At 44.2% G+C, this 20274-nt stretch overlaps 1 protein-coding gene across 1 annotated transcript in view; it reads right to left on the bottom strand.

Annotated features, from left to right (window-relative positions):
- Positions 1–17991, bottom strand: part of GALNT6 (polypeptide N-acetylgalactosaminyltransferase 6) — a 35549-nt gene extending 17558 nt beyond the window's left edge. The window contains exons 1-2 of the mRNA XM_044443330.1: positions 17462–17991; positions 8686–8858 (exon numbers count right to left, since the gene is read on the bottom strand). Coding sequence (XP_044299265.1) covers positions 8686–8858; positions 17462–17949 — 661 coding nt within the window. The 5' untranslated portion in view covers positions 17950–17991. The remainder of the gene's footprint in view (positions 1–8685; positions 8859–17461) is intronic.
- Between the last annotated feature and the right edge of the window lie 2283 nt (positions 17992–20274).

The raw sequence follows: 20274 nt of genomic DNA, 5'->3' as shown, positions 1-20274 counted from the left end.
CAAAACACTCTCAGAACAGGTTAACCTCAACAGTCCTGTGTTTAACTATGGGGGCCAATTGTGGGTTGTCTCTCCCACAACAACCCAGAGTTCTATGTTCAGATGTCACAATAAGCAACCCAGAGACAGAGCTCCACCCATCCTCAGCAAGAACACACAGCTGCCAGGAACTAACATGCTTGCTCCTGCTTGCTCAGGAGCAAAATAAATACAACCCCCCCACACTCCTGGGACGTTATGATAGGCAAAGCGTGAGCATAAGCACCAGCTGATGCTCATGAAGAATAAAGGAAGCAGAAAACTTTACCAAAATATTGTAGGTACCACCCAGAAATCCACTTGCAGTTCCCAATCTACCTTCTGCCTGTCCCCTCTCCATCACACTCCTTCCTCAGAAATTGTGTAATCAAGTTTAAATGTAGATATTACTGGTTGGTGATGAGCACAGGTCCAGCCAAACCTGGGAGATTGAGAAGTGGGAGCTACTGGGCTAATTCGAGCCATGCAGTGATGTGATGGCTATGTAATGTGAGCGGGCTCTGGGGCGAAGGTCAGATTTCTGATTCAGGGCAAGAAAAAGCAGAAGGAACAGGCTGGCATCCACTGATTGCAACAACAGGTGTTTGTTTTCCAGAGGAGTAGGGAGCCCACTAGCTTGAATGAAGAGTTGGCCTACAGCATCAATTTGCAGCAAAGAAACAGCCTGTATGGTCCAAAGCTCACCAGTTGTTTGACAGCAGGGGGCACTTTATACTTGGTGATGGCCACATGAACTCTGCGCAGAAGCCCTGACACATTCCTATTCCTCATGGTTAGTTCCATGTTTTGAAAGAGACCTCACTCTGCAGGGACACCCATGTGACCAATGTCAGCATGCTGGTCACAAGGTTCAGACAACACAACCACATTCAAGCTTTAAGTGGGGTTTCTTGTTGAATCGCTGCTTGTTGTTAAAACATGGGTTGTTATGCTGTCTGAACCTAGCTATGATTTAAAAAAAAAAGGCTTGTTAACCAAAAACAAGTCATGAAGAGAACCTGTGGTTTGCTGTTGGGTTGTGAACTGTGGGTTGTTAGCACTGCTTAACCATGTTAACCTTGTTAACCATGACTTGTTAACACTACTGGGTTCAGACAAAACACTAACCCACATTTTAACAACAAGCCACACTCAACCATACTCTACTCTTGTGGGTGAGTTATCATGTGGCCTGAATGCAGCCAATCTGCAATGCTGTCTAGAGGAGAGTCAGTGGGGGAAAGGCCTTTAAATCTGGCATGGCCCACAAAGAATCAGAAGAGGGCTCTTGTTTTTCTAAACAACCATCACATACAACTTACTAGTTTCTCTCCCCACTCCACTGGCATGTCTTAGCATTTGACCTAAGTCCTTATCTAGCACATGAAGTGTGATGCACAGCAGGAAGTGGTTCCACGCTCAGTGGTTAAATATTGACAACTTCCTGTACTTTAAAAACACCGAGCTTTCTTGTAAACTGCTTTTCAGAAGGTCTGAAGAGGCCACTGGCAGGAAGTGACAGCACAGTACTGAAAAAGAGCAACTGCAAAATGGAGGCAACGGCCCAATCTGGTAGCTGTGCTAGTCTGCTGCAATGACACACCATGCATTTTGGGAATCTTATAAGGTGATAAAATGGTTAGCCTTTCAAATGTGATATAACAGCTTAAGCCGGCTAGCTGAGGCTAGTAAGAATCACTTCTCCAATTAAAGTGGGACTATTTTTCGTTTAAACAAAAAGCAGTGTCTTTTTTAATTAAGGAGACAGATGTGGAAAACTGGGCCTTTTTGTGGGCGTTACTTTGGCTTGCTTACCAGCGTAGGCCTAAGTTTTTATGAGCTAGAACCCAAGGAGGTAGAAAAACAAGCCAGTGCACCTAGTGTGGTTAAAGTACAGTACTTAAAACAAGTGATTCCTGAGTTCAGATCCCTGCTCAGCCACAAAGCTCAGTGGAAGAGCTCGGGTCAGTCACTATGGCTCAGCGGGAGTTCCACACATAACGGCAGGCTATATACCACTGGGCAGATAGCAAGATGGGATGCATGCAGAATCAATGCAGAACAGCAAGCAAGAATCGTCTCCTGCATATAAGCTATTGAGTTTGTACCAAATAGGAAGAAAATTGCTTTATTAAAGCCTGTCAATTGTCCCAGTACTTTTGCACTCATTGCGCAAAACACAAGATAGTTAAATTCTTACTGAGCAATTGGTACAATACTGCCTGCACACTTTGTCCCTATATAGAAGCCTATATTTTAAAAAATAGCAGGAGACCTGAAAATGCAAGGAAGGGCTCTGATTAACCAGAAGGAATGAGTGATTTTGTAGAACCACTGAAGACTGAGAAGCAAGAAAGCCTGACTATTACAGAGCAAAGATAACACCTGCTGCTCTCTCTCGCACTTTGTTGGCCATCCGGCTTCAGAGTGTAAAAACTGCTCCTCCCTTCAACGCCCACAACCGTGTTGTAAAACAGAAGGGCAACAGAAAAGGAAATGGTGAATGGGCCTTCTGAAGGTTGGGCCAAACCTGGTGACTAAGCACTTCCTTTTTTCCAGGTAAAAACCATGAATGTGTTGTCCTGGAAACTAAATGGTTAGACACTTGCTTCGCTGTATCAGACCATTCTGCCGTGTTCTAGATAGTAAAACATCCATCAAGGAAGGAGACCATACCTTCACCTCCTTCCAGCTAAGGATGCAGTCATCCGGGTGTCTCTGTGTGGAAAGACTGCAGTTTTGAGTCAAGCACAGCTGAAAAGAGCAGAGCTTGGGCTGTACAAGCACCTTAGGGTGCTGGCTGTCTCCCTGGAGATCTGCTGCAAAAGCAGTGGACTTCAGCTGCACTGTTGTACTGGTTAATTTGGAGGTGGATGTGCTCATCATGGTAGTTCTCCCAAGCCATGTCCCCACAAGGCAACTCCAACACTGCAGGCAGCTGCGTTGATCCTGACCAAATGACCAGTTCTAGCTGTTTGCTACACTGCTGGGAAACCACCTCTTGTGAAGTGAACAAGTCTGTGCGGTCCATTCAAGGCTAAGTTGCAACCAGATATCTTACATTACCACAGGGATAGCTCATAATATTTGGTGACTGAATGGGGAAAATTCCCACTAGGTACCCTGAGGGTTATGGTTAAGCTCAGAAGGAACAGCAAGTGATGATGTTGCCAGCTTCCCTGCTTGTAAAAAAGTGCTGGTGTGGTATCTCTGCAATTTCCACCTCTGTAGCACTGCTCTGCTAGCTGTGGAAGTGTTGAAAGTGGTGCCTCTACCTATTTTCAACAGGTATATTTTCAATATGTGCATTTTATATATGGAACCAGATTATGGTCTGATGGCACATAAGGCATCCACCATGTTGAAGCTAAGCAAGTCTGAGGCTGGCCTGAGCTTGGAGGGGAGGCCACATGGGAACCACATAGTAGCTGCCTTGAGTTTCACAATGGGAGAAAGGTGGGATATCAATATAGTAAATAAATAAGCAGAAACACCACAAAGTGACAGTGGTTGCTTTCCAAAGAGAGCCAAGCTGGGGTACTGCTCCCCTCAAAATTCTCAGTGCTCTGAGAAGTCAGGTGAGTGTAATGAGGTATGCCTATCAGGCTCCTAGGACCGAACTGGCCACTAGCTTGTCTCACAGTAATTTAAATGGAAGCCACAGAACTTTTTCTCTCTTGTTTAAAAACAGGGCAAGGACTTTAGCTACAAGTTATTTTGTCAGCAATTTAAGAAAAATCCATCTGAAATGCTAAACGGGTCAAGTCACTGATATAATGTGCCTTCATTATTATATTTCTAACACAACCATTCCAGAATATTAACCTTCTGTGGTAATGAGATCAACTGTACCATAGAAAGAATGAAAAACCATTATGGATACAGGAAGTGGAGAAAAAGGAGTACAAACAAACAAAGCCAAGAGAGGAGGTGGAAACTATTTGATGTTTGTAATGTTAAGGATATAATTATGATCTCCTAGCTATCTAATGTACTGTAACAGAGCATTCAAAGGGTAACAGAAGTCTTACGACAACAACTGTGAGGACACCTTTAGCTGGCCTTTCTCCCCAGTTCTTCTCACAAGCTGCAGCAATTCAGAGCTAATCTTTCATTTTTGTTCTTAGGCATCCCACGGTGGTGAATAGTTACATATGCCTTTTTGACTCCTCCAGAAACCAGTGTTCAAAGGGAATTTGAGCAACTCTCCTAGGCAAATATCTGCTTCACCCTATCAGAGAGATTGTCAGGAACAAGAGAACTTTCTGCAAACCTGCTCAAAAGCCAACATGCAGCTGGGCAGCACATGCAATTTCCAGACAAGCATCAGTGGGGGTGCTATGCAATTGCATGTATGTAGGCACTTTCCATGTATTTTATTTATTAGATTTATATCCCACCTTTTTCTTTTTTAAAGAAACCAAAGCAGCTTACATAAGTCGCCTCCTCCTGATCCCAATATTATCCTCATATCGGCCACTCTGTGAGGGAGGTTGGGCTGAGAGTGTGTGACTGGGCCAAAGTCACCCAGCTGGCTCCATGGCTGAGTGGGGATCAGAACCCAGATTATCCAAGTCCCAGTTCAGTGCTTTAAACTACTACATCTAGCACCTTGCAATGAAATGGGACCTTGAATTAGACAGGCCTGGCTTTACTGTTCAGGAGGCTGAGATTGCTCATTCTGAACATTATGAAAGAGCAACAAATTGTTGGTTAATTTATTTGCATTGTATTGCCCTTACTGAGAGGTCAGTTATGGGATTTTATTTCCCGCAAGTCCCAAAATAACACAGCCAATTTTGGGTACCATGTACCTTGATGGGAAGGATGGCATGAGAACACCAGGCAGCAAAATGTCTTGGTCCAGTCCTGGGTCTGGGATATGATTTCCATCATCCCGAGCCATTTTATTTGTTTCTTCTAGGAATTCATGCCCTACCAATCAATCACTTTGCAGGACAGATATTCTAAAAGCAGTCATGCAAGGCAATCTGCCAGCCAAATCATTTGCCTCCTTCCTACAAAAATAATGATGCCTCTTGCCTTGCCTCCCGGGCATGTTGATAGAATACACACATGTGGCCTTGGGGCATCAGTCTTATTTATTATTAAAGTATCATAGGCTAGAATCTTCCTAAACAGTTGCACAGTCAAAGTTCAACTATACCAAAGCAGCCAGAGAAAGCATTAAGCTTTTCAAGATGCAATCTTTCAAAAGCCTCAATAGCTTCGAAAAAGTTGGTTGTTATTGCTGGAAGGGCATTCTGCTTAATCTGACAAAACAATCAAGAAACTTTATCACCACTTACTCTAAAGGCCTTTCTGCTACCTGCTGGGGAATGGACATATTTCCCCCCAACAATTGTCAAGATTTCCTTGTCTGAGCCAACCTCAGGCTTGAAAAATGTCTCCTTCCTGATATGCCCTCATGCCCTTTAAGATCTGCAGAAGAGGCCCTGCTCTGGGAACCCTCCCTGAAGGAGGTAAAGAGGATGTCTACCCAGAATAGGCCCTTCTCTGCGGTTGCAGCCAGACTGTGGAATGCTCTCCCCAGAGAGGTTCGCCTGGTGCCAAGCTTATATTCTTTTCGGTGCCAGGTGAAAACCATTTTATTTAACCATCATTCTGAGAATTAGGGATTTTAGATGTTTAAGTTAACAGTCACATTTTTATTTTATTTATGAATGTGATTTATTCATTTTTTGCTATTTATTGTTTTAACACTATTACCTACGTTACTTTTATTATTGTTGTTGATTTTAAGTTTTGTAAGCCATCCGGAGACGTTTCATCATGAAGGACGGGATAAAAATGTTTTAAATAAATAAATAAAATAAAAAGACAATCAAATTAGAGGTGAGGTCTGGGGCAAGGAGACCCATATCTGACTCTTAAGAAATACAGCATTGTGTACTGGGTTGCTCCTCAGACTTGGAGCAGGATGACCCAGCTTTGAATCATCACTCAGCAAGGACACTCACTGAGTGGCCTTGATCTCTGCCTTGCCTACATTACAGAGTTGTTCAGAAGACAAGGAAAGGAGAGATTAAAAATGCAGCGGGTACTTGGATTCGGGGAGCAACCACAGCTCAGTGGTAGAGCACATACTTTGCATGTTTCAAGTCGGAGGTTTAGTCTCCAGTTTTAAAAAAGATCAGGAAGGAGGTGACAGAAAAAGGGGGTTCTGCTTTAGACCCTGGTGAGCTGCTGCCAGTCAGAGCAGGGAATATTGGTTATATAGTCAAATAACCACAGTACAAGACAGTAGGGTGTTTTCCTGCATATAGTTGCAGAAGATGCATATATCTCAGGATAAAATGTATGCACTACAGAACCATACTGAAAAGAAAAAAGGTAGGATACAAATATAATAAATGAATATGTACTGGCATTGATCCAGGTGATTCTATTCCCCAGGACTGGGATTCCTTAATCAGGATTTCCAGTTAGTGGAGTCTAGACTAAAGGGGTATAATTTTGCTTTTCTTTCTTCCTTCATGAATAAAAATGCGAAAGCATAGGAGAAAAAACTGAACAGAAAAATTTCCAGAAAAAAGCATTCCTTAACTTTTAAGAGTTTTTTCTAGGCGTTCACATCCCCTGTAGGTAGTATTTGGCACCTGACCATTCAAATAAATGCTCCCTTGTTTTTAAAGCATTAACTTTCCTAGAACACACACAGATGATAAACAGGCTTGGTACTTAGCTAATTTTATTTTAGTGATCAGTACAGCTGTAACTGAAACACTGGGTAAAAATGCTAAACAAAACACTGCAATGAATTATAACAAACGGGACTCACTGACTTAGGACACTGTGCCAAGTACTCCCTTCCCCAAAATGGAGCCATCCGTGCACAGAAGAAAAAGGCTCAGTGGAAAAGAGGGAGGGGCTTGAAGTTTTCTAAAAGGAGGAAGAGAGAATGGAAGAATGGTATTAGGAAGGGAGGGGTGGGAAAGAGAATGCAAAGCATTAGAAGGGACCAGGGAGAATGGATAAAGGTGAGAGAGCTGGAACTGAAGAACTGCCTAAAACAAGATTGTTGGTTTGTTCGAAAGAATGGGGGTAAATCTGGCAGAGTCTTTTGGGAACCTTGAGCAACTGAGCGGCGGGGCAACAGACATCCCGTTCCAACCCTCCCCCAGCACCAGGAAGCCCTGATGTTGAACTGTGTCATTATCTTAACCTCGGGCATAACCAAATTAGATGGCTAAATGACAGCTTGCAGATTCTAAACTTGCTGGAGTGAGTAATTTATTTCCAGATGGAGGTTAAATATGGCTTGCTGTGTCTGCAGATCATGGGAAATCTGTCTCTATCATTTTCCTTGGGGCAGGTATATTCAAACACACACAAACTCTAAAATACCCACTGGTAGGGGCAGGGACACAGCAGACAGCTAGATCAAGGAAGCATCCTAAGAGTACATCTGAAGGGACAACTCCCCCCACCCCATCACCTGGAAGTGAAAGACGCACCTGTATGGTAATCCTCACTAGCAGATTACCATGAACTACCTGGAACTGTGGTTGCTCAGAATTAAAGACCCCCAAAGGAATAGAAGGGCACAGTAACATAAACATCAGCCCATATAATTGGTAGCTAGTATAAAACCTCTGAATTGACCAGACGTGGTAAAAATATGAGGAACTTGCCCTTGCTCTTTTTTTATACTAGTAGGATGTTGCTTGAAGCTCAGGTCTCTGGCTCAGATCTCCTGTTCCAGATAGCTTAGATCAGGAACCCTGGGAAAATGCCATCTAGAGTGGCCATTTACTCATCACCAAGCACAGCACAGCACAGCGAGAAATGCACCATGAAAGAGGAGGACGTAAGAAGGCGCCAATCTATGTAACATTTGTATATGCTACCTTATATGCCTAGGTGCAGATTTGGAAATTACTACTATAACTCAAACAGAAGCACGATACCTCCCACCAGGGTGAGGAAGGCTGTGGCTTAGTGACCTGTGTGCCTAAATGTTCAGCGAGTGCCTATGTGCTCACCACTGAAAGGCAACCTCAAGACCACCCCCCCCACCTCAATTCCTCCTTCTTAGAGATTTTTCCCTTTAAACTGGACTTGGATCAGACAGCCCTTAGAAAGAAGAGCACTTGCAAACAGAGGTTTGTCCTCTATAAAAATTAGGTGCGTGGCCACCCTATTTCCATCTCAGGACTGAATACGGGTACTGCTACTTGTGATCCCACCCTGCTCCTTCTGGGGGAGCTCCGTTCAGCTAGAGGTTGGGTTAAACCAAGGGACAGAGTGTCCTTAAGCTAGGGATAGGTAACTTTTTCAGGTCAGTGGGCTCATTTAGTAATGTGAGAAACTATCCTGGGCAGCACCACGAAATGGCAGCTGTGGAAGGCATGTTAAAGGACAAATAACCTGCTGCAAAGGCTGGAGAGGTGGAGTCTGAGCGGCAACATATCCTATGTGGACCCACAGTTCCCAGCACCTATTTCACACCCAACCCAGCTAGCAGTAAGAAAATAGTTTTTCTGCCTTGTTTTCTGTTTTTAAATGGGAGAGCTTGGGTACCTTAGTGGGCATCAAGAAAGACATCCAGGGCTGCACCTAACCCTATTTTAGGACATACCCCCTAAGTCAAAGTCAGCTTTTCAGTGCAAAGCCCATCTTCAGCACCAAAGACGCTGTACTTACCATCTGTGCTGGCATCATCCACCAGAATAATTTCCTTTAGCAATATAGCTGGGGAGGAGTACAGAACACTGAACACAGTCCGGAGTAAAGTTGACCAGGCCTCGTTATGGAAAACGATGACAACGCTGGTGGTTGGCAGGGGAGGGCATCGCTTGAACTTTTGATCAATGCACCTAGGAAATGAACAGCAAACCAAAGTGTGCATAAGAAAAGATAGCTGATATAAACCACCTAGAGTGTTTGGGCTGTTGGGTAGAAATAGAATTGAAACTTGTTAACAGTGCTTCTATGCCTCTAACCCCAAAATTAGAGTGTGAACACATTTCAACTTAAACTGGAGAGGAACTGAATTCATGCAGAGCTAAACAGGAATTAGTTTAATACATCAGTACTTTGTAACACTTATTCACTGAGAAACCCCTACTGTAGGTAGGCCCTTAGAATTTGTGTTTAGTTAAACAGGTTTGTAATCAATGTGGTACAAGAATACACAAAAATCATTTTATGCAAGCATAAGGGACCTCTGGTGCAATACCAATTATTTTAGCTGGATGACAGCTTTTCCAGTTTTCTGGTGTTGTGCTAAAATACTCTTTTCAGAGCTAGGCAAAGGCCTTCCTTTTTCAAAAAATATTTTAATAGTTAATGCCACTCAACCTTCTGTTTTGTATTTTGATCCATATTTTATTAATATTTTATTTTTAAGTGATGTAATTAGTTTTTTTATTGTGTTTTATCTCCTGATTGTAAGCTGCCCAGAAGTGCTGTGGCACAATTGGGTGGCATACAAATGCTATAAATGAACGAACGAATGTCCCTTAGTCTAGGCCAATGTAATTTGTGTTAGCACTTGTGTTGTATAAACTAGTTCCCCAAAGCAGTGCACAATACAAATGTAACAGAAATTAATTAAAAATATAATTCAGCAGCAACCCTGGGGCAATTATAGGCAAGGCCCTGCTGTGGGCAGAAACTAACTTGGCATCCATAAAACTATGGTAGCTACAGCAGTGATCTCAGTGGATGGAGTGGGGCAGCACCCTCAACAATCCTTTCACATACAGTCCTTTGCGGAGAGATGATGCTCACCCCTCAGTTGCTTCTCCAACTACATCCTCCCATCGATAGAAAGGGAAGGAGGAAGGGATTTCCCCCTCTATTTGTGAAGTAAATGCCATTCTAAACAGGGTGAAAGGGAAGAGTAAATATTTGTTCTCATAGCATGTTATCCTGTGAGTCTCCTGAAATGCCTCCTCCTTTTTACAAATAAGGGGTGCCCATAAAACATTTTGCGTGTGCACCTGCCCCCCCCGGGGAGTGTGTGTGTGTGGGGGGGGAGCTTTTAGAGCCTACTGAATCAGAGACTCTGGAATTTATTGTACTGCCTACTAGGCTGGGCTGGCCCACATGCACCCTAAAAAATAACAGGCAAGCTGGGCCATGGGCCCAGATTTCCTGGGTATGAAACTTACCTGCCAAAGCATTACTGGTTCTCAGTTTGACAGCACAGTGCTGTAACCACTAAGATAATGGTCTGAAAGCTGGGTTGTTTCTGTAAGCCGCAAGCGGGGGGAAATTTGAGTCTGTGGGCTGAATTGTCCTCTCTCATGCCAGTGGATGGCCCTCATCACAGTGGGTCTCTTCTTCCTGAAGCCACCGAGTCCCTGGTAGAAGCACCAATGGGCCCTCCTCCAACCAGCCTCTCTGTTGGAGAGCCTGCTTTGCTGCATGCAGGCTTTTCCCAGTTGGGGAAGGCAAGCCCAGGTGGCACAATGCCCACTGAAGCAAGGCCTTTGCATCGCCTTCTCCTTTGCTGTACAGAAACCTTAAGGAGATGGCCATGCCAAGATCACCAGGGCCTCAGCAAGTGCCCATGGATGGCAGAGTGGTGGGCAGATGGTATCCGAGATTTGGGGCTCCTTAATACTGCCTCAGCCTACTCCAAGCCATACTTATGACTGACCATTATTTACCTAGGTTCACACATAGCAAGTGACTGCAATGAGCTGGAAAATGGAAGTGAATTTGCCTCCCAGTTGTGACAGAATGGGGTGGGTGGGGAATGCCCAAGCCTTGAGGCTGCTTTGACATTAGAGGCAATGGAGAATGACCTATGAGTGTTGCATGGAGCACCATATAAATCAGCCTTGTATTTAAGAATTCACCTGACAGCCATGGGAATCTAGGAACTCAGCACCTGTGGTTCTGAGGAATTCCATGCAGGTAGGCAAGTGAGCAAGCTGAACAAGAAAGGACAATCAAGGGCTTGGCTTCTAAACTAGCTACTAGGTAAAGAAAGTCTCTTCCTTTTGGATCAACCTGTAAACACAGTGGGCAGACAGAAGGATAGGACACTGTTCTTCTACTTCCAGTCTTTTTGATGGAAAGCCTGCCCACACTTTTAAGGTTGGCAAGTGAAGCCCTTCTCATTTGCCCAGCTGTAATTCAGTTAGATGTTTAACTACACAAGAGAGGGTCTTTCCTGCAGTGGCTCCACACTGCTAGAATAAGTTACTATCAGGGGTTCGCTAGGCCCCATCCTTGCAAACTTTAAGCACTGACCTTCCCCTGATCATGTTTTATTGGACAGGGTTGGAGTAGCTGTTGTGTGCTACAGGTTTTCTTCTAGGATGGCTTTGTTATGTTCAAATTCTTTGTCGATGTTACTGCTTTTACAGTTTTTCTTATCATGTTGGTAGAAGAGTTTCATTCGTCTAGGCCACGCCTTGAGAAGGCTCCTGCTTTGACAGCTAGCCAAGACATATTTTAAATAAGTACAATTATCTTTTGTAACCTTGCCAGCTAATGGGTTTATATCTTGTATTTTCATTCTTCTCCGTCTATCATGGCCAGCATGAAAGTGCCAGCTGCTATTTTATTTTAATTTTATTTTTTAGCAAGATGGATGCCAGTTATTTCTGTGAGCATATTTACAAGACTAATGCACAATGCCTTGCAAAACTATTAGCCCACTTTGGCTTTTCCATGATACTGTGCCGCAATGTGAAACTGAAATGGATTTAATTGGTATTGTTAACACAGCATCCACAAGGTACTCAACACTGGCAAGGTGTAAAATATTTTTTACTGTAGCACAAAGGTAAACAAAAGCAAACAGGCATTTATTAGTTGTATATGTCAAAAGCCACAGCAATTCCTGCTGCCAGGCTTCTTAGGTAAACATCAGCTGTATGCAATGGGATGCTGCAATACTTGTTCTTCTGGCAAAATTGTTTCAGTTCTGTCAGGTTCTATGGGATTGACTAGTGAATAGCAATTTCTGGCAGATTCCAAATAGACTCTGATATGAGGCTGTTTCTGCAGTGGCTTTCCCCTTACCCTCTTTCATACAGCCCAACTCTGTGGAGCATCCAGGTGACAGGTGCCCGATGAACCATTTCCTCCATCTCAGCTGTGGATCTTTCCAGCTCCTTCAGAGTTACCCTTAGTCTCTTGTTTGCTGGTTGCTTTTTTTGACTCCTTTCTTTTTCAATCACTAATTTTTGGTGGATGGCCTTCTCTAGGCAGAGTTGTTGCATAGCCCTATACTTTCCATTTTGTAATAATGGATTTACTGGTACTCTGGAGGATGTTTGTAGTTGTGAGGTTTTTAACCCAACCCTGATTGGTGCTTCTGTACAACTTCATGCTGGAGTTGTTCTGACAGCTCCTTGGTCTTTTTGCTGTTTGTTTAGATAAGCTTCCCAACAAACTCTGGGGCCTCCCAGAAAATACAGTTGCATTTACCGTTAGAGCATGTGGCACCGGAAATACACATAGATGGATTCCATTCAAATCCTACTGTTACAATACACAACTTCTGGAGGCAGTGGGTTATGCATTTAAGCACATCTGTGACTGTACTTCCACAGTCAACATTCAACAAATATCAGTTTGTTTACTTCACTTTTGCACCAGAATAAAAATATTTTGCACCTTCACAGAGTTGAGAAACTTGTCTACATCAACAGGTAACAATGCCTATGAAATTCATTTCAATTCCAGATTGTAACACAACAAAATGAGGAAAACGTCCCAGAGGTGTGTTTCTAGCTGACTTATATAGGGCACTGCAAAGAGAATCATCATTACCTCAAACTTTCTAATTGGATGAGCAGAGTCAGCCATCTCTAGTGAACCCTAGATACAGTTATTCAGAAGTAAAGTCTACCACCACCAATAAGACAACTGCAGCCTTAGCGCTGGTAAGAATAACTTGAGTGCTCAAGCAAGATTGCATATGATTTTAAATAATCCTTTAAAAAGCCTTGTAAAGGGGAAGATGGCACTCTCATGGCCTTCATATTGCTCATGGAAGGAATGTTTGCTAAGCTGAGACAGAGAGGGGCTTAATGCCACTTAATCAGCCTACAGCAAAAGCACAGTTTTAACCAGGGACAACCTACTTTCATGCGGTCCTTTCCTCCATGCTATGTTAGCTGAGAGGTAGCTCACAAGTAATTGCAGCAGGCGGCATTTCAGCAGGTGCAGCTTACAGTGTAGCTATGCAGGAATGAGAAAAGCTGTAGCTGCTAAGATCTGCCCTTTCTTCTTAACTTTTCAAAGACACAAGAGCCCTAGGAGCGCTCTCTGACATATGGCCTCCCACTCATCTTTCTTCCTCTGACTTTGTCATAAGTGACCAGAGGTAGCAGAATGAGCTCATGGACTGAATCCCAAGTAATGGACCACAACATTAGTGCTCTCAATTGGTTCTCTGCTACATGTTTGGAAACAGAAACACAGCTGTGAACAAAGAATAACTTAACTCAATAAAAGGCGTGGTGGCAGGGAGATCATGTATTCCCCTGAGGTTTGGGGAAGAAGTGGCATTGCTTTGCTACTTTTTGCTCATGCACTTATGAACCAGCATCTGGATGTCCCTTCATACTTCAACAGGGCTTGGATCCAAGGTGCCATTTTAGGAGGAGAACAGGGATTCACTACAAGGTTCTTTTAGGGTGACATCCAGTGCGGCTGCTCATAACCCTTGGAATTCAGAGGATTACAGGCATCTAACGAAAGGCAGAAGGAGAGTGGCATCCTCGCTCCCCTTGACCTTCAAAACATTTAGACAACAGGGCTTGGCCATCAAAATGCCCCCCCCCCCCCGGAGGGGGAGAAGCTTGGGCACTGCCTGGGTTCTTCAGAAAATGGAGGCGTCTTGTTCCTTCCCACCTCACCTTGCCCCCATGTCAGCTCTGAAACGGTTCTTCTGTCTTAGCAGCCCCACCAGTGCACCAGCTGCAAGGGAGGCCGGAGGGCCTTCCAAGGTCTAAGCCCAGCTCCATCTTCAGAGGGTTTTGCTGAGGTTGCAGGAGGGACTCTGATCTGTCCTGTGGCCTCACCCCAGACAGGGCTGAGCTATCATAGGTTTGCACCCTTACTTGGATTGCAATGTACAGACCATATGCAATTTGACGTTTGGGCTTCTGTTACACAGTAAAAGAGCTTGACTGTGAAACACATTTAAGAGGGACTATTGCTCAGTTGTAGGACATACATTTTGCATATAGAAGGTCCTTGGCTCAGCCTTCAGCATCTCCGGTTCAAGAGAGAGACTAGGAGGTTATTCATTCCTCTGAGAGGGGCTGCCACACACTGTGGGGGTAGGGACATAACCCTTCTTTTGCCTACTGATCTCCTGTGGTCTCAAACTGTACACACTGCAAAGCTATGTGCTAGTTGGGCCATCTTTAGTAGAAGAAGCGTTCAACCACACGGGCATTACCATTAACTCATGTGCTTTAGGAACCAAGTAACCCCAAGATACATAGCCCAAGGGTTCCCTTAAAGCATGCATGCCAAATTTCAGCTGCTGAGGGTTCACCTTCTTGGCTTTATGGCACCAAAAGATGAGCACAGACATTAACATTGATAAACCATAACTATATGAAACGTAGAACCAGGGACTCTGTGCTCCCATTGAATGAATCACATATGGTCCAAAAGAAGGATCTGAGGAGAGGAGTGACAATTATTTTGACATATACTAAAAAAATGAGACTTCCGTAACTGGTTCATCATGGATTGCATGCCCAATGACATAGCTGAGTAATATATAGAAAGGCCTCAGTGGCTCCTAACCAGCACTGTTCAGGTCAAGATATCCCGTTGCCCCAAACAGAGCTCAAGCAGTGCCATCCCTGCCCACCGCCAGGCCCAGCACTTCAAAATGCAGCAGCACTTGGCCACAACGCCTTGCCTTCATCGGAGCGCTTCCTCATGGCATTTCCTGGGAGGATTTCATGGGCTGTCTGGGCAGGGCCAGGCTGCCAACCAAACCATGCAGCTCCTCTACTCAAAGCACAAATCCTATATGGAACTAAACGCTTTTACTACACTCGGTGAGCTTTGCTCGCGGTACTATTTGGTATTGATATTTCCAGAACATGCAAGGCAGGACAAGAAAATAGGACAGAGTATCTTCAAGATTTAAATTCTTTCGGCAGAGAATGCCTCCACGGCCTCCTTGCCATCCCACTGATCTCTTTTGATTTTACTGCCCATACCCCTCCATAAACTTTCCAGCAGGAAGGCAGACGGGTCCCTTACATGCCGCATACCTCTGGAGCACATCAAAAGGGGGAAAACGTTCCACATGGTAGGTCCCCCTGCTCCCCCGCAAAGGCTTCAACAATGAGAGTTTCATTCACAGGCTCCTTCCATCTGAGCCAATTTCCCCAGCTCTCCGATTTATGGTTTCGGTTCTGGGAGGGCTTTACACTTTAATTTAAATTGGTTTATGCCTCTTTGGTTGACTGCACTCTCTGCCCAGAGCACTGCATTCTTCTATTGTGATATCTACACCTGCTAGGCAGAAATAATCGGTTGGTGAGAGGGCAGGAGGTAAGCAGAAGAGAGAGGCTGCCTGCAAACCCGGCCTAGTCATGAACTATTATTCGAGCCGCCTTTGTTGGCAGTCTTCTTCCCTCCCACCCGCCACAAGGCCTTGACTGACTTATCTCCCTTATGAAAAGCAGCAGTAGCCTCAGAAAGCCTTTGGAGACGACAGGGAAGGGGAGGTGGGGGGAGAAACAGGGGTCACGTTTGGCTCCTTCCTTGCCCCCCTGCTGTACTGTAAGCCGTGTCTGTTCCACTCGGCGAACAAAGTGAAAAATTAAGGGAGCAACGAAGCCCTTCAACATGGGAGGAAATGGACCAAAACCAAGGGCAGGCGACAGATGGAATCAAGCAAGTTTTTGAACTTGGGCAACCTTTATTTTATTTAATTCAAAAAAAGAGGGTTGCCATTGTAGGTGTTTATTGCTTATAAATGGGGCATTAGTGGGGCATAAAGATAGAGGACGTGGGACAGGAGGGGCAGGGGAGAGCAGCAGATAATTAAAAAGGAGAAATGTGTCCCAGGCCTTTCCATTACCATGGATGAAAGAAAACCAACAAGATTTCATCACTGGCAGAATGAGTTCTTGTAAACTCCCTATAAATCTGTGCAGGCAGCTAAAATCAGAATCAGGCCTCAGCCCATCTCACTTTAGATCCCCAAACGTAGCTAGGCAGTTGTTACAATGTGTACACTTCAAGCAGTGTTAGCAGATATTCTTTTACAGTTGTTAAAATCTAAATATCACCTCTAAGTTATTATAGCTGAATAATTTGATATTGTGGGGATCTTCCAACTTAAATAAAAATAAACTAACGATCACAATTATTATTATAATTAAAAATTGGTTCCTAAAACACAAAATTAAAAATGACCTGGTATAACCCCTCATTTTAAAATGTTGGCTATAAAATCTCCTTTGTCAACTATCAAATATTACTACAATATCTTTCCTCTAAGGAGTTCCAGCTAGTTTACACAGTCCCCTTTTCATTTTATCCTCATAAGAACTCTGTGGAATAGATTAGGCCATGAGAGCAAGAGATCTCTTTGAAACTAGTTCTATATCTAACTATTACAACACACTAGTTATCCATTACTAATGAATTGTATGTTGCCTATAAAATATATTATACCACTTATTTTCAAACTATATTTTAAGGATCTCTGGGTCCTTTGGAGGATTCATTGATTAAAAGGCTTTCCCAATCACCATTGCTGCTACAGAACTTCCAGTAAAATGCACAAAGTTCATTTTGCAGAGCTCATTCTTAGCTCACATTGGAAAAAGGTTCAGCCTCATCTAAACAAGGTGAGAACACTGCATGAGGTACAGGTTCTGTGGGAGAAATGCAAGAAAAGGCAGACCTGCCAATATGGAAAGTGTTCCTTGAACAAATGGTGTTTTCTCTCCACCACTCTAGGCTATGCAACTGTGAGGGTCTCTACTTCATGAGAGCTCCTCCTGGCCAACTTGCAAGCACTTTGCATCCCCCACATAGCCTCTCTTTCTTCAGGACATGTGCAAGGTTTTAATCCCAGCCTAAGAGCTATCCATTCCCACAGAAGCTGAACTACAGACATGATGTTGCCTACACTGAACAATCAGGATGTTTGCAGGTATCAGCTCAGCAAACATTCTGTGTCCTGGAAAACTTCAGTGCCACAAGTACAGAACAATGTGGATTACTTACTCCAGTGGGCCTGCAAACATTTGGGCAGTGGCCACTGGTAGAATTCACTGACATGATAAATGGAGATCTACCATAAACAGGTGCAAGGAAGTTCTCCACATCATGCAGGCAGCTGCTGCAGCTGAGCCCCTGAATGGGAATGCCCTCTGTGGCAAGCCTCTGCTTCGCCATCAGCTGCCTGCACTCATCTCACTTTTCCAGTATTTACTGAAGCGAGTGGAGAGGAGGAAGATCTTACTCAGGAGGCCTGGTGTCTGGTCCTAAGGCTCTTTGGAGAGAGATGCGGTCACTGGCGTAGGCATTGAAACAATGCTTCTCATAGCCCCGCTCTTTCTCCTTGGTCTCTTCTTGTGTCCACTGGTCCTTCTTGAAAGCTTTGCCATCAGCCCCTGGGCTATTAGGGTCCTGAGGTGGGCGCTCCACGAAGGGCTTTAATTCCGCAGGTGTGTAATATCCCGGCAGACAGGACTTGCTGTCCTGCACAGGCGCCTCTTGCTGAACTGGAGCCCGGATCTGCAGCTTTGGCATAGAGTCACGGATGTTGTTAACTGCTCCCATCATTATGTCAATCATTTGGTCCTTCCTGTCCTTAATGTTCTTCAGCCAAGGCTCCTCCCTTTGTTCCCCATTGCCCACGTCCCTTTGCATGATGAAGAGAAAAATCAAAAAGACAATGCCCACCACAGCCAGCTTCAGTGGGCCGTAGTGTCTTCGGAGCAGCCTCATTGTGGGCACTGCTTCAGCAACGGCTCCTACATCAGAGGCACACCCTCTTCGAGGCTTTGTTTAGTCTGCGGAGTCTCACCATCTTTTTCCAAACCTAAGAAACACACAAAGAAGCAAAGAAATCTCAGAGTAATTAGAGGGATGACTTTGTGCTCCACCCTGCCTTTATCTAATTGGCAAAAAAGGGAGATTCCTTCGTATTTTGAGGCACCTTTCTCTTTGGCATCATCCTGTTCATCGGGTCATGCCCAGTCATCAACACAAGCAATTCAAAATAGCAAAGGAAGGTGGGTGAGGAAGCTGGGTGGGGAGAGCTGCGATTTTCCATGAAGGCTCTTCGGCTGCAAGTCTGACAGTCAAGGATAACCAGGCCCACAAACACCATGATTTTGGGGGGAATCCAAAAATCAGAAGAGTTGCAAAATTATCTGCTGCTACTGCATAGGGAAGGAAAGTTAAAGTGATTGCTCATCACTTGGGGACCAATATAAGGTTGCATACACATTTTAAACCCTCTGAAGAATTAATCAAATTTAGGGTGAGAGGAATATACAACTTCATTCTCTGGTGCCTTCAGCCAGTAAGCTGCAGATACACTGTGTGTGTGTTGTAATAAAGCCATGCATGTAAAGGCTTAGCTGAGCTATGACAGCTGTATAGCAAGATGTTGTGTGTCAGTTTTGAAATTTTTCGTGTGCCCAGCACTACTTTTGGCATTCCCATTTCCACCTTCAGCCTGTCTGCACTTCTGCGCACACCAGTCGGAGCTGAACCCTGTAAACAGGCACCAGATGGGTCTGTAGCCAGGGCCGGAGGGGACTGCCCCACTAAATTTCTCTGCCCCCTTTAAGCATTAATAAATGTTTAAAAGATTGTACAGTTTTGCCTTTAAAATACCCGTAAACCAGATGAATTGCCTCTCGAGATTTTTGGTAGCTCCCCAAAAACATTTAGGTGAGGCAAGGGGCTGGCACAGGACTAAGCTGTCTAAGGAAGGCAGGTCAGCACACACGCTGAGATGCTTGTCTTCCACGCTGTCAGAGTTAAGCCCTGCTCAACACTGTGCAAACTTACAAGCAAGAAGAACAACCCCAATAAAGCTATGGTAAATAAGGAAGTACCTTGACATTATTTAAAGTTCAACAAATAGGAGAAGTTTTTGGAACAGACAGCAATTTTCAGCAGGGGAAAGCTGCAGCTGTTAGAAAGCGAGCTTCTGAGTCTAATTCTTCTGCAAACTTTGTACAGTTGATCCTTTCTGGAAACAAGTAGCCAAGTTATTTCAGCAAAAGAGTTATGCAAAATGTGAGTGACACAGTCTCTGAAGCAAGTGTGTGCAATTTTAAAGTGTTGGAATTCTGATAACAACATATTTCAATTATTAGAACAGAAAGATGTTCCTTGCCTTCACTTCTATATAAGTGAATTTGGAAAAAGGATCTGCCAAAGGTTTAGAAAATGAAAGAAGTGTGAGAACCAGTGTAATGTAGAGGTTAAAAGCTCGGGCTGGGACTCTGGCGTCCTGGGTTCTAGTCCCTGCTCAGCCATGGAGCCAACTGGGTGACTCTGGGCCAGGCACAGACTCTCAGGCCAACCTACCTCACAGGGTTGTTGTTGTGAAGATAAGATTGAGAGGAAGAGGGGAATTATGTAAGCTGCCTCAAGTTCCTTGAAAGGAAAAACATAGGATATAAATAAAATAAATAACAAGGAAAGAGATTCCAGCTTCAGATGGAAATGTGTCTTTCTAGAATGTGACCAGATCATCATCATACCTGAGACAAACCTGCAGAGCAAACTTGCCCAAGAAGAGCCATGAGGAATGCGGCCAAGGGCCCACCTCATCCAGCATTCCACACAGTGATCAAGCAGCTGGCTACAAGTGGGACACGAGCGCCATAGCACCTTCCCACCCATATTGCCCCGTAGCTACTATACATCTACTGGAAGCAGCATATAGCCATCAAGCTCGAGGCCATAGACAGCATGGACAGACCAAATTCATGGAGGATAAGGCTATACATTCATGCTGTGCGTACATGCACCCAAGAGGGCTTCATAGGTAGGACCACATACAATGCTATACAAGGTACATGTGGGGCAGAACCCAAGCAAATCTGGGATGACTATCACATCTTTAATTGTGGAGGCATTTGCTGTTGAACATATGCCATCACACAAGGAGTAATCCTACTTGTTTATCTCACACACAAAATGCATTCCTGCAACAAGTGATGCTAATAAGGCTATCTTCCAGGAACTCCTTGGGTCACTATAATAAACGCAGAAGATGAACACATGAAAAAAATAAAGTGAATGTCGACA

This window comes from Varanus komodoensis, unplaced genomic scaffold (assembly GCF_004798865.1).
Source record: "Varanus komodoensis strain SLA01 unplaced genomic scaffold, ASM479886v1 scaffold41, whole genome shotgun sequence".
NCBI lineage: Eukaryota > Metazoa > Chordata > Lepidosauria > Squamata > Varanidae > Varanus > Varanus komodoensis.
Note: the sequence above shows the minus strand (reverse complement) of the source record. Positions and strands in the feature narration are given on the sequence as shown.